Source organism: Osmerus eperlanus, chromosome 14, assembly GCF_963692335.1.
Source record: "Osmerus eperlanus chromosome 14, fOsmEpe2.1, whole genome shotgun sequence".
Taxonomy (NCBI): domain Eukaryota; kingdom Metazoa; phylum Chordata; class Actinopteri; order Osmeriformes; family Osmeridae; genus Osmerus; species Osmerus eperlanus.
This window is the reverse complement of record NC_085031.1, coordinates 16208389-16222616: the sequence shown is the minus strand read 5'-3', so window position 1 is coordinate 16222616 and position 14228 is coordinate 16208389. Positions and strand designations below refer to the sequence as shown.

At 44.5% G+C, this 14228-nt stretch overlaps 2 protein-coding genes across 4 annotated transcripts; one reads left to right on the top strand and one right to left on the bottom strand.

The window, feature by feature from the left end:
• Positions 1 to 407: 407 nt before the first annotated feature.
• Positions 408 to 8040, bottom strand: clta (clathrin, light chain A). Of its 3 annotated transcripts, XM_062478924.1 has the most exons (7): positions 7738 to 8040; positions 6926 to 6954; positions 6691 to 6808; positions 6292 to 6403; positions 5378 to 5431; positions 3401 to 3436; positions 408 to 1497 (listed from the first exon to the last, which is right to left on the bottom strand). In XM_062478924.1, exons 1-7 carry the CDS (start codon positions 7922 to 7924, stop codon positions 1326 to 1328), a joined length of 708 nt encoding a protein of 235 aa, XP_062334908.1. In that variant the 5' UTR covers positions 7925 to 8040; the 3' UTR covers positions 408 to 1325. The 3 variants fall into 3 exon arrangements, with proteins under 3 accessions (XP_062334908.1, XP_062334909.1, XP_062334910.1); XM_062478925.1 differs by lacking the exon at positions 3401 to 3436; XM_062478926.1 differs by lacking the exons at positions 3401 to 3436; positions 5378 to 5431 and having other exon boundaries at positions 7738 to 8039.
• A 518-nt stretch (positions 8041 to 8558) lies between these two features.
• Positions 8559 to 11423, top strand: nansa (N-acetylneuraminic acid synthase a). Its single transcript, XM_062478893.1, has 6 exons — positions 8559 to 8824; positions 9127 to 9342; positions 9538 to 9637; positions 9828 to 9982; positions 10265 to 10531; positions 10709 to 11423. The coding sequence occupies exons 1-6, from the start codon at positions 8693 to 8695 to the stop codon at positions 10916 to 10918; spliced, it is 1080 nt and encodes a 359-aa protein (XP_062334877.1). The 5' UTR covers positions 8559 to 8692; the 3' UTR covers positions 10919 to 11423.
• Positions 11424 to 14228: the final 2805 nt, after the last annotated feature.

Here is a 14228-nt window from a genome sequence, read left to right as displayed (position 1 = left end):
TGTAATTAATTACACTGTTATTACACATTTATGATGCTATTACACTGTTACACGTTACACATTTTAGGCTATTACTTGTTACACTGTTATTACACATGTATGATGCTATTACGGTGTTTTTACACGTATTACACATTTATTATGCTATTACCGTTACAACACATGTATTATGCTATTACACTTTTTCATGCAAGAGCAGTTGGTCTGGACACATGGGCTTCACCGGAGTCAAACCATCTCAAATATTCTCCTGGTTAGTATAACTAATTATGTAGTGCCTAATTAAGCGGCAGTAAATACACATTCCTCACACACAGCCATGTATTGCATCTTTGTAAAGAATATTATGTTATCAGTGGTGATCGGTTGCTAAGTTACCAATGATAGACATCAGAAACTACATCAACTCAAGTTAATTTCAATCTTTATTGATATTGAAATCATTGACAATACACAGTGCCACAACATCGGCCAATGACTATTACTTAAACCATAATTTCTCCTCTTTAATGACTAACGTTTTGTTTATTTATATATATATATAATATTGCCAGTATATGTACATAGGTACACGTATTTAGGGGTACATACACACACCATGTTATACATAGGTCACATGGATTTAATGGGGGTGTTTTTATACTTGGGAAGTCTTCAAAAAGAGGTTGCTGCAAATGCATAGATCTGAAATCATCACAACGCCACAAGCTTGGCTCTATAACATGACTCAACCACACCAAACGATGAGGAAAGATGGAGTTTGGTCCTTAAAAGAATATGAACAAAAATAAATCTGTATATTCTTTTTTTTTTTTCTTTAATGATGGAAAACTAAATGGACGGGAGGGAATATGAGGATAGGGGAATGTTAAACCATTTACAACAATCACAGGTCCAATATTCTGGAGGGAACAGCACAGAGGTTAATGGGAATGACATCTATCGCCCCAAGAGAGGTTGTAGTGTAATTCTGGGCGTTGGGTAAAAGTTCAAAAGGTCAATGTGGAATCTGACACCCGTCTCTTCACGACCCCTGTACAGACACACACACAAAATCCTAAATAACTTCCTTCTCTTATAATCTCTGATCTGACAGGACTGGATAGGTGTCATCAACGTGGCATTCAGGTCTCTACGGTAATCACAATAATGCTGCCATGTTGCTCATCCCCATTTAAACCCTTTCCGATCTAAACACCTCTCAGTTGGGGCTGAGACACTGGTCTCTGGTCTACAATAAGGGAATGTGTGGGAGGGTCTGGGGATGAAGGCTAGGGGATAGATAGAGATGATGGAGGTCTCTCTCTCCCCTCCCCCACCTCCTCTTAGCGGACGAGCGGGGACTGTTTGAGAGAGATGAGGACAGAACGCATGCGGGACACGTCCTTCGCCTGCTTGCTGGACTTGGGGTTGAAGTCGCAGAGACGAGCCACACGCTCCCACTCTGTTCCAGGGTTGTTCTCATCCAGGTCCGACACCATGGCCTCCTCTGCTGCCCTGCAACGCACGTGGAGGGAGGGGGGGGGGGGGGGGACAGTTAAAGCAGGAGAGGAGACCAGGGGGAGATACCCAGAAAGTGACAGAGGGTGATGGAGTGCCTCCAGCTGTGGTTCTCCTTCCTCTGAGAGACAGAGGGGGCAGAGATATGCTGCTACTGCTCTGTTTAACAACACCAGGATCAGAACCAGGACTACACCCACAACTAGGACTGGTTGGCATTTTTATTTTTTCGGCTGGACGTGAATGAATGCAACGAGGCAGGAGCCGTGGGCACCCCAGACACCTGCTCAGACATACAGTGTGTACAGCTTAGCGGTGGTCTTCAATCCTGGTCTTCGTACGCCCCTGCCCTGCGATGTTTCCCTGCTCCAACACACCTGATTCTTCCTTATGGGTCATTATCAGCCTGATAACGACCAATTCATTTGAATCAGATGTGTGGGAAACATCTAGAACATGGGGTGGACAACCCTGGTCCTCGAGAGCCGCTGTCCTGCATGTTTTAGATGTTTCCCTGCTCCAGCACACCTGTTTCAAATGAATGGGTTGTTATCAAGCTCTGTGGAAGCCGGGTAATGACCATTCATTTGAATCAAGTGAGCTGGAGCAAAAACATGCAGGCCAGCGGTTCTCGAGGACCAGGGTTGTCCACCCCTGATCTAGAACTTGCAGGGCAGGGGGGCACGAGGACCGGGATTGAGAAAGGCTAAGCTACAGTTACATCCCATTATACCAGACCAACATGTGAGAGACCAACAATCATTCACAGTTTGGGCCATAACCACAACAGCTAGACAGAAAACTCCAGATACAGTAGCATGCCCTTATCCCTAGTCAGTGCACTGATGGCCTGCCTAACTGTCTATGAACATATACACATAAATAAATGCACAGCTTTAAAAACAAAACAAAGTTAAAAGAAACAAACTGAAAATACTTGCAACGATCGTAATCATGCTTGGTCGGTTTTGGTTGGTTAAAAATCCAATTTTTTTATGAAAATAACTTGGTTCTTGATTCCAAGATCCAATAGCTTGAACCTGAGAAGAGCGGTGTTTAATGACAAAGGGCTTTTTAACATCCTGCCTGCTTAGGCCAGGAAGCTGCCAAGCGCTCAGAGGCTGAGAAGCCGGAGGAATTTAGCAAAAAAAAAAAAATCGAGATATAAATTCTAAAATAACAAAAGACTGGATATTATTTTGTAGGAATACAGGATATAAAAGATATGAAACTTCAGATTAAAACTTTTTGTGTAAAAATATATTGATCGAACTTGGCAAGTGTGCCTGTGTCCTAAGACAAGACTTCTATCGCATTTATTCTGAGTTCTTGCTCATTTTACGTAAACAGCTAAGACAGTAACAGATTATTCCTGGAAATAAGGGCTCACGGCGACACCTGAAATCAAACGAAACGTTAACAGAAAAAAATAATAATAATAAAAAACACAAAAACAACAACGTGCTGACGTCACAGGAACTAAAAGGAGGACATTTTAAAATGCAGGCCACTTGTCTGACACCCACCCACCCACCCGGACAGCCAAACGCTTTCACTGACAATCTGGTCTAGGAAACAGATATTCCCTCCCTCGAACTTGCACACATTAGACACAGCAAAAATGAGGATGAGAAGCCAATGGAAGATTCACCGTCACTAAACGACTACAAATACAAAAACACATAAGCGCACGCCACTAGAAAGTACGATCACCACACCACAAAAAGGGGACACCCAAGTTCTAGAGAGATCTAGTTCCAAGACACATCTAAGATTCTAGAACATACTGTTTTGTCTTTACCTCTACGACCACACCTGGTACTGCTAATCTAAACACAGATATATAGATGGCTAGATGTTGCAAAGGTATTTTGGGTGTTCTGTCATGTTGTTACTTAACTGGTCTAGGCGGTAGCAAGGATGGTTTATATGAGTGCTTAAAGGTGCGCAGGAAAAGAAGAACAGATCACACATCAGATAGAGGGAAAAAGGACGCAAAACAAGAGCTTTATGCAGATGACATAAGCCAGCATGCACTTCGCGCGAGAGAGAGTGAGAGAGAGAGTGAGAAGAAAAAGACGTTTCATTCATATTTTAATGTAATTGTTCTCTTCCCGTTACCCACCACCCTCGCTGCTCTGGAGGGCTTAGCAGTGCAGACCTCGCCTGCAACGCCATTGGTTTTCTGGGGGAGGTACATGTGTTCGGTCACAGCGCACCCGAGCGATCCGAGCGCACGCTTAGCTGTCTGTAAACCTGCCCAGACTCTTTTCACACCGTCAGGCAGCAGAGCTAAGGTGAGCGGTGGTCTCAGCTGTGCTGCGCTGGCCTTTGCCGACAACGCACCCCGATCGGCCTGAGAGAAACCGTGCGTAGAACACCGTCCTTGTATGCCGAACTGGGGCCCGTTTTAGAAGGTGTTATTTGGACGATCCAACCACAGCACAGCGGAGTTTAGCATGATGGTGTGAAAAGAGAGGCGTTCTCCCCTCGACCCAGTGGCGTCCAATGAGAGCTGCAGCACTAAGGCGGCTAGCGAACCCACCCCAGCCCGCATTCTACAACTACAGAGCTGCGGTGCCTAGCTAGCTGGGCTGCTAACCAAAAACGTCAGATGAGCAGATTTTTGAAGAATGTTTGAAGCAACTGTGCATCCATTTATGAGCTCAGCTCTCTTCATTCAAAGCAATAAAAAAACAAAAACAGTGTGAGGCCTGCACACATTCCAGAACAATAGGCCTTATATAATTTCTCTCTCTCCCCCTTTCTCTCTCTCTCTCTGACCCCATCCACCACCCAACCCCAAGGAAGACTGTGGTTTGTGGTTATTCTCCGACATGATGACACAGCAGAAGAGAAAGAGAGAGAGAGGAAGGAAGGAAACAATCTCTCCATCCTTTTCCAACTGCCTGTTTGGCCAACGGGTGCAGTACAGTACCCTGTGAGCTAGCGAGGGGGGGGGGGGGGGGGGGGGGAGGCAAGCTTTTTACAATTAGAACCATAACGATTCTAGAATTGGTAGACATGGGAACGCCATACCATTCTAGAATACAAACGGTTCTAATCCTGTGGCGCCATACTGCTGTGTAACGACGTTTGGTGCAGCTTAAGCGGATGGCTACATAATGAGGGCTTCTTTGACAGCTTCCCATGTCTAGAAGATGATACAGGCCTGTATACGGCCAGGCTGAACTGACAGCACTGCACAGTTAAAAATGGATACACGGTTACTACAAACAAATCTCCGGTCATATTTCTGCTAGCACTAGACATATGGTATACATCAATACTAGGCCTAGGTAAACTAGTATACTATGTATTCTAAGGCTGGTATGGGTCAGAGTTGTCAAATTAGACAAAAAAAAAATGACATTCTACAACTGCAAGCTCCCTACGAGCGGTCCTGAACATGAAAAGTAATTCAAGTACAAAAAAAGCATTTCAAAATAAGAAGTTGAAGATCTACGGACTAAAAATGGTTTGCAAATGGCGTGATGAAATGGGCATGAGGATGGGAAAAAAACGAAATAAAAAATACAATAAAAAATACTTCTGAAGCACAGAGAAACCAACTGAATATCAAGCCAGAGACATCTGATGGGGGAGCTGCATGTATATCAACAACCAGTAGGTTCATATTCTCAAAAACACATGCAGTCGTGAAAGAAAAAAAGCACTATAATGCAATGGATTCTTAACACTGCAGCGGTGGACAACAAAAGGGGTACGAGGAAGCAATTAAAAAAACGGTTCTTCTCAATTTAAAAGAAGACCCAAACACAAAATATGAAGATGTGTTAATGGTGGGACTTGTGAGATGGGAATGAAGGTGAAGACAAGGAGTGATAAAAGAAAGGATGTTAGTTTAGCGACATACACATAACCAATGAGCTCAGAGAAGGGCTGTTTGTAGAAGTCTTCGTCCAACACCCTGGGCAGCACACCAGGGTGGGGTTATCCGCAAGAAGAGCAGCGCAAAAAGCGGGAGAGAAGAGAGAGAGGTAAAACGGAGCATAGGCACACACAGACAGATAAGAGATATCAGGAACAGATATGTGTCAGTAAGTGTTAAAATATATTTAAATTCAGGTAAATTGGGGGTGGTTTTCACAGGAAATCACTGAATGGGGCTCAGTGCGTGAACATCATTTTCCTCAAACATCTTGAATTGAAATCAAGCTGACCCCCCCCCCCCACCCAACCCACCCCACCTCCCCCAGGTAGAACATTAGACAGGGTTAGTCTGGGAGTGTGGCTACAGCTTGTGCATTATTGATTACCAGCTAAGGCTGGTTTAGATTACAGAGCAGCTTCTCCTCACAATCCAATTTATGGAGGTACTGTGCTGGGGTGTAGACCCTTGATCTCCAGGCCTCTATGAGGCACGATTGCTGGGGTGTAGACCCTTGATCTCCAGGCCTCTATGAGGCACGATTGCTGGGGTGTAGACCCTTGATCTCCAGGCCTCTATGAGGCACGATTGCTGGGGTGTAGACCCTTGATCTCCAGGCTTCTATGAGGCACGATTGCTGGGGTGTAGACCCTTTATCTCCAGGCTTCTCTAGTAAGGTGTAGTACCTACAGGAGGGTGTCTCCGGAAAGAGGGATGGAGAACCCTCTCTCGGTCCATCTCTATAATTAGCCATGCGTCATCCATATTAAAACCACCATGGCTTACAGAAATACGTTGTCAGAATTCTGAAAGATTGAACCTTTAACCCGCTAACTGAAACTACTATCCACATATGATCAAAGGCAGTGGTCCGGATGTGTGTGTGTGAGAGACTGTACCTGTTGTTGACTTTGGTCTTCTGCAGCTGCTCCTCCTGTCTGCTGTGCCACTCCTCCAGCTCCACCTGGGCCTTCTCCTTCCACTCTGTCTCCTGCTGACGGGAGTTGGCATCTGGGGATGCAGAGGAGCACGAGGAGGACCAGGGGAGAGATGGAGAGGGATGTCGAGAGAGACGGGGAGATGGAGAGATATTCATATATGGATAGCAAGGCACAATCTTTCCCTCCACTGTTCATAGGATTATGTTTCTTCTTCTAGACACCGAATACAATAGAGACCCAGAGAGCTAAAGCCTCCACTGTGTGTGTGTGTGTCTGTGTGTGTGTCTGTTTGTCTGTGTGTGTGTGTGGCTCTGTATGTGTGTGTGTCTGGCTCTGTATGTGTGTGTGTGTGTGTACCTAGGGCCTCCAGCCTGTCTCTCTGCTCTCCCCTCCACTTGCGCAAGCTCTCTGGTTCAGCCTGCAGACGGTCGGCACTGGAGATGGCAGCGTACGCATCAGAAGGACCGTTGCTCTCCTGGTTAACACACACACACACACACACACAGAGACAGACCCAACTGAGCATTTATGAAGGGACATGATGTGAACATGGTTATCTTTTCACTGATGTTAATAACAAGACAGATATTACCTCATGGAGATCCCCATTGACAGCTCCATCTGTTGGGAGAAAGATATATAAGAGTTACATATACAAGTTCAAATAATAAGTGTTTGGATACAACTGGTTAACGATGGACCCTACTACACCCTAACCTGCCACAAGCACCCAATAGGGTGTCAAATTATGGAAAGGATGTGGTGATGCATTTAACAAAACCGCACCCAAATTTGCTGTTTAGTCAATGGACAGATTCAGTGGCACTAGCCTACTCAACATTGGCCAATAATCTCACTTCCTGAAGGCGACAGTTTCCTGAAGTTTAAAGGTCATTCATACCTAACTTGAGACTACATGATAATTTTGCGAGATGATATAGTCAATAAGCAATGCGCTGTGCTATAAAAACTGACAAGTGGTCTCTAGAGAAAACTAGCTAAACAAGTTAAAGCCAACTTGATAGCTGACAAGAGTAGGGCTTAATTGTTCACTCGTCATTACAACCAAGCTTGAACATGTTCCCTTAACATAAGACCAAAAGTCACAAGCACAATCACTGGTGGCTTTCTAAACTAGCATACGTAGGCATTTAAAAAGCGAGTCGACGTAGCCTAACAAGCTGACTACAGCTAGCTAGATCTTTGACCTGGTTAGCTAGCGGTGCTAGCCGCATTAGCTTGAGCTAAACCCCCATTCATTCATATCGCTAACAGAAGCTGAAAGACTAGCTGACGTTACGTCGGTTTTTGTGGCTGCTATAATCATCCATGTGTAGTTTGAAATTTGACAATATATTTATCATACAAATATAATCATTATTCATGGTTTGACTTTAAATTCACCTAGTACGTCGCCTGTCAGATTATTGCTAAACGACGAGGGAACCTCTCCACCGTCCAGGATGCTGAAACCTTCGTCGTTTTCGATCCCCGCGATCTCGCTTTCTTGTTGGGCCAAGAATGCGGCAGCAGGGTCTTCTTCGGTTCCATTCCCGGCAGCAGGCGCGTTCAGCATGTCAAAATCGTCCATATTTACTTAATTTTTGGAATGATCGTTTTATATAACGTTCTCGGGACTATCTACCGTAGAGCTCAATCTATCAAGCTACCAACCCGATCAACTCTAAAGATAAGGGGAGGAGAGTGGACGACAAACAGATAGAATAGCAAATGCAGCGGAAACCAATAATGAACCAATAATATTCGTGGGATTTTGATTGACTGGTCTACCACCCAACTGTGCATGTTATTTATCTAAATTGGGCGGTCGATCTAATACGTACACGTCCCATGATATGCAGCATGCCAGAGGTCTGCATAAAATCTCAAGGTGATTGTGTTGCAGAAAAATTATTTTGTTATTGCATCCCACGTTGCACACGTTTATACGCATATACCGAGACCTTGTAAATGATATAATCTGCAACATAAATAGTATACTATTTCAGGTTTAAGAATGTCTCTTAATGAAGAATGTCCCCCATGTCTTTTATTATTTTATTTTTATTATTTTATTTTTTACAACATATGCATTCACATCTGATCATTCTTATTATCATCAATACGCTAAGAAGCTCAGGAATGTTTTACAAAGACAATTTCCGTTCAGAAATTCGCGCTCATTGAGGACTTTTATATTGAAACGAGAAAAGGTACACCATCCCGGATGTGCAACGTTGGAACTGACCGATTACACGTTAACTGTACCCGGATAACTGAACACATCTTGGACAGCTAAACAGCTAGAGAGATTCATACTTATACATAGGCTGTTCTTGTTAAAAAATAACATTTTAGAATGCCTCTGAAATTCGAACTTTGTCCTGGTAAAATGATCGGGGGGTCGAACCCTTGTTTCATTATTGCCGAAATCGGACAAAACCATCAAGGGGATATAGAAATCGCCAAGAAGATGATTAAGATGGCTAAGGTGATTATTGAATGAGTTCTGAATTTGTTCACGCAGTTGTATATCATGATTAAGCTGTCCAGATAATTTGGTAACGTTAGCTTTTTTACTAGTAACATGATCGAGTGTACTATGCAACTGTGATCAATGGGTCATGCAAATGGCTCAGAAAAGTGTATTGTACATTGAGTGGGCAGAGGTCTACTTGTATACATGCTTAACTAGCAGATTTGTGAGTTTTAAAGATGGAACGCCTGAAAAACTGACTATTTAGTCTCTCTTTAACGTTTTATGTGCGTGGTTTTGATACTTTCAATTGAAAGGATTGTGGAGCCGATTGCGCAAAATTCCAGAAGAGCGAACTGGAGTACAAGTTTAACAAACGTGCCCTGGAGCGTCCGTACACTTCAAAGCACTCGTGGGGAAAGACTTACGGAGACCACAAGCGCCACCTAGAGTTTAGTCACGAGCAGTACAAGGAGCTGCAGAAGTACGCTAAGGACGTTGGCATCTTCTTTACAGCTTCCGGAATGGATGAGGTAAACTGGCTGTCCATGTGATTCTGAATGACACCGAACAGTTGATCGAATCAGCATCAGTATGAAGTTAAACTTGGAAGATTAAATATTGTTTGATATCTTTGTGAGAACATGTGATACTGTTTGATCATACTAAATCTGCTAAAATGACTAAATGTCATACATGAGTACTTAAACTGTGATCTCAATCGTTAGATGGCAGTGGACTTTCTACACAAGCTTAACGTGCCGTTCTTCAAAGTGGGCTCTGGAGACACAAATAACTTTCCTTACCTCGAGAAAACGGCCAAGAAAGGTCTGTTTGTAGCACAGCATGTTCTGTGTAAACAATGCCTTTCACACTGACAACCTCACACTGCAGCACACATGGACAATTAGGCCTCAAGTTCCTAGCATTGTCATCATTATTTGTGTGTGTTTTTCTGTCTGTCTGTGTGTGTGTGTGTGTGTGTGTGTGTGTGTGTGTGTGTGTGTGTGTGCCGCAGGACGTCCCATGGTGGTGTCTAGCGGGATGCAGACCATGGAAACCATGCGAAGGGTCTACCAGACTGTGAAGAAACACAACCAGAATTTCTGCATCCTGCAGTGCACCAGCGCCTACCCTCTGGAGCCTGAGGATGTTAACCTCAGGGTCGTCACGGTACCGACCCGGCCCAAACTCAAAACAAGGCCCCCGTAAACATTGATCCAAACACTGAACCATGGGCCAACCCTAGTGGAGGCCATTTTAGCCAGATAATTGATTTTACTTGACCAATCAAATTTGGGATTAATAATTTTTTGTATCAAGCCTGTCTGATATTTTAATCATTTCTGTTGTGTAGTCGATTCCAGTTACTGCAAATGTTGACATTGACAGAATAGTGGTCTGGGTGAGCAAAAAAAATAGAAAAATGCTAGTTTGGTCTCACACTCATGGCAGGAATACCAGAAGGAGTTCCCTGACATTCCCATCGGATACTCCGGCCACGAGTCTGGAATCAGCATCACAGTGGCCGCCGTGGCAATGGGGGCAAAGGTCGTGGAGCGTCACGTGACCCTGGACAAGAGCTGGAAGGGGAGCGACCACGAGGCGTCCCTGGAGCCCGGGGAGCTGACCGAGCTGGTGCGCTCCATCCGGCTGGTGGAGAGGGCTCTGGGAACGGGCGTCAAGCAGATGCTGCCCTGCGAAAAGCCGTGCCATGACAAGGTGAGTGTTATCGTAAGGGGGGGGGGAACTGGCGTTACCCTGGGGGAGGGTGACGGTATTGTGTGTGTGTGTGTGGAGGGGGGGTACCCTTGGGTTTGACCGAATCAGACTTTGGTCCGTTGCGTTTAAAAGTAAGCAGAACAACAACTGGCCTCTCCACCCCTGTCTTCCCTCCAGCTGGGGAAGTCCGTAGTGGCCAAGGTTTCCATCTCCAAAGGCACACTGTTGAGTCTGGACATGCTGGCGGTGAAGGTGGCCGAGCCCAAGGGAGTGCCCCCCGAGGACATCTTCCAGCTGGTGGGCAAGGCGGTGCTGGAGGACCTGAAGGAGGACGAGAGCGTCACCCCTGAGGCGGTGGACAGCTACGGCAAGAAGGCCAAATGCTAAGGCCTCCACCCTGATCCGCCTTAGCTCCACCCGTGCCTGCTGCACCTCCACTTGTGGGCTGAGGTTTGACAGCCAGAAATTGTGGATGAAACAAAGCGTTTAAATTAATGTTCTGTTATTGTGTCACTTGAGGTTCTCTTGATTTAGCCTGCTACATATGCTGGAACTACCAACAATAGAATAAGTTCAAAAGCACTAACCTGGTTCTTCTGCAAGTTAAATAGAAACATTTGTGCCTCAAGTGATTTTTATTACTTGCCCATTCATTCATAACTAAATTAAACAGTTATTGTCTAAGAGGCCAAAATGGGACTGGAAAGAAATGTTTGCCATTACATTTTTGGGCAAATTTTTTGTGTGTGTTGAAAGTAAGAATACAGATTGCAAGTGCCTAATAAGACAGTGGCAGTCACTGTAAAATAGGTGGCATAAAAATCATAACAGTGGGTTATTATTTATGTCAGCACGTGGGGGGGAAATAAATTTGTTCTGACGTCAAAAATTACATTTGCTTAAATGCTTTTTTTTTATATATATACCATAGTGGCAGAATGTACTTTGGTTGCTTTTGTTTATGACACAAGAATAAATGTAGATCAATTTACTTCTCTAATTGGCTTCTCACCAATTTACATATTTTACCCATCTGGTCCACAAGAGGGCAGTAGTAGGCTATGTCAAATCAGGTCAGAACTGACCAGCAAGCAGGGAATTACAGGTGTGGAGATTAGTAATTAGGGATTTTACACAACCTACTGACATTGGGATTGACACCACTGACCAACTGTTATCTTGATCATGATCTAGGCTATGTATGAGATCCTGCCTCAGCAGATCTGTAACCTGTCACAAATGATGTTTCTGCGCCTTAGTGTTGTGTGTGTGATCAAGAGCGCAAGAGTAGGCATATGTACTCTCTTGAATCATTCCAACTTTCCTCTTCCCATTACGATGTCCTTGACTGCTTTGCATTAAGGCTGTGGACAGCACGAGTGCTGCTGCGGCTCTGCTTGTTTTAGGTCGTCATGGCCACTAATCCTCAAATTAACTTTCTCTGTAAACATCAACGTATAAACGCCAACTTCCCGGTACAGCAAGAAGAAATTACATGGGTCGCTAATCTGTGAAGTCCCGAGTGCTCGTCTTGAGGGTCATTGTAGCGGTAACACTTTAACGTCAACTCTCCACCAACGAAACGATAGGAGCACAGGCCTCCACAATGCTTAGCGGCTATTTGTGGGAGCATAGGAGCTTTAAGGATTTAGCCAGATAATCTCTTTTACTCACATATGCATTTATCTACGGCTCGTTTAAATATCATTGCCAGTCATGCCAAAATGGACAAGACCGATGGGGATGAACAGAACACAAGATGACACGGGCATGAATCATGTCTGTGGGAGGAGCTTTTTTTTTATTAGCATATTTTAAAGTTAAGATCTTTAATTCCTCTGAGGAAAATGTCAATAAAAAAGGTACACGTGCAAAGTTGTTTTTAACCGATTTTTTTTGGAGGTCAATCACTGCAATGCCCTTGTTAGGTGAAGGCTATGTTAACTGGTTCAAACTGCAATAAACACCAAATCTATTTTTACTTTACTGGCTCCAGGGCTGTTCTCTGTCGGTTGCCAGCTCGCCTACAGTGCATGCATGTTCAGGAGCTTACCTAGAAAGACAATTTGGCTGCTCTTACGTAATATATTGAGCTACCTAGGGCTTCTGGATTGAGATGGATCTTATTATAAAGAGGATGACGACAGAACATGGCCCTGACTAAGGTCAACCTCTCATAGTTTGATTCAGACTACTATATTTGTGTTAGTGTTAGTTAAGAAAAGATTAGACATTTGTTATTTTAACTCAAAAACTCCCCAATTATAAATGCTTTTAACCCTTGTGTTATCTTCGGGTCATTCTGACTCATCAGTCATTGTGACCCACCATCGTATTGTGACAAATTTACCTCATACAAAAACAAAGTGAAGCATTTTCTTTTAACCATTGGCCTGTCTCAGACCCCCCCACATTGCAAAGGTTAAAAGAAAATTATTTTTATTTGTTTTTTTATTGGGTAAAATTGGGTAAACACAACGATGGTTCGTTATGAACCTTTGGGTCATGTGACCCGAAGGCAGCACAAGGGTTAAGGCCACATATCCAAGCCCCAATCTTTCTGAAAGGCTGACCTCAAATCCTCAGAACTGTAACTAAAAACCCAGTCTTCCCATTACGCACCACATCAGAGCTTTGCCTGTGTGTCTGCGGTGGAATGGAGGAGTCAGAGGTGAACCTGGGACAAGATCTCCAGCTGCTATGTAATAGCACAGGTGCTAGCAGGGAGCGGAGGAGAAGGAGGTTTTGGAGAGAGGGAGGGTTTCAGGTTTGGGGAGGGAGGGAGGGACGGAGGGGAAAGAGAGAGATGGGGCGAGGGAGGGAAGGAAAGAGAGAGGGGGGGAGGGAGGGATAGGGAGGGAGGGAGGGAGAGAAAAAGAGAGAGAGGGAGGGAGGGTGAGAGAGAGATGGGGAGGGAGGGATGGATGGAGAGAGAGAGAGGGAGGGTGAGAGAGAGATGGGGAGGGAGGGATGGAGAGAGAGAGGGAGGGAGGGTGAGAGAGAGATGGGGGAGGGAGGGATGGAGAGAGAGAGAGGGAGGCAGAAGGAGCTGAAGATACTGGAGGCTTTAGAGAAGCGCTCACGTGTAAGCTCCTCCCACTTCTCCTACTTCCTCTTTTTTTTACACAACTTTAGAGAGAGGACAATGTCAAATGCCAGGTAGAAATAGTTTAATGTTCGTCTCCACACCTCAACCCCTCTTCTCCTCCATGCCCTCACCCCATCCGTCCACCCCAAGGACATAGACCTGAGGTTCATATAAGTAAGAGGGTCAGATGGCTGATCGGTTATGGAGTCGGGCTATTAATCAGAAGGTTGTTGGTTCGATTCCCGGAGTGCCAAATGACGTTGTGTCCTTGGGCAAGGCACTTCACCCTACTTGCCTCGGGGAGAATGTCCCTGTACTTACTGTAAGTCGCTCTGGATAAGAGCGTCTGCTAAATGTAAGATGTCATAACCATAAACAACAAGACAACAGATTCTAGATTCAAGTCTATTTTGTATTTCTATATCAATAGTCAGTGTGAGTCAGAGTAAGTCAGTGTGAGTCAGTGCGTCTGACGCTTGACAGAAATAAAGACTCCAGGTTGTGTTGCTGAATTAACATCGTGTGTTTAACAGAAATCCTATTAGCAATATGCAATGAGTACCTCAAAGTCTTTTTTTTCTCGAGAACCGTTCTGAGCAAAGTGTTGCG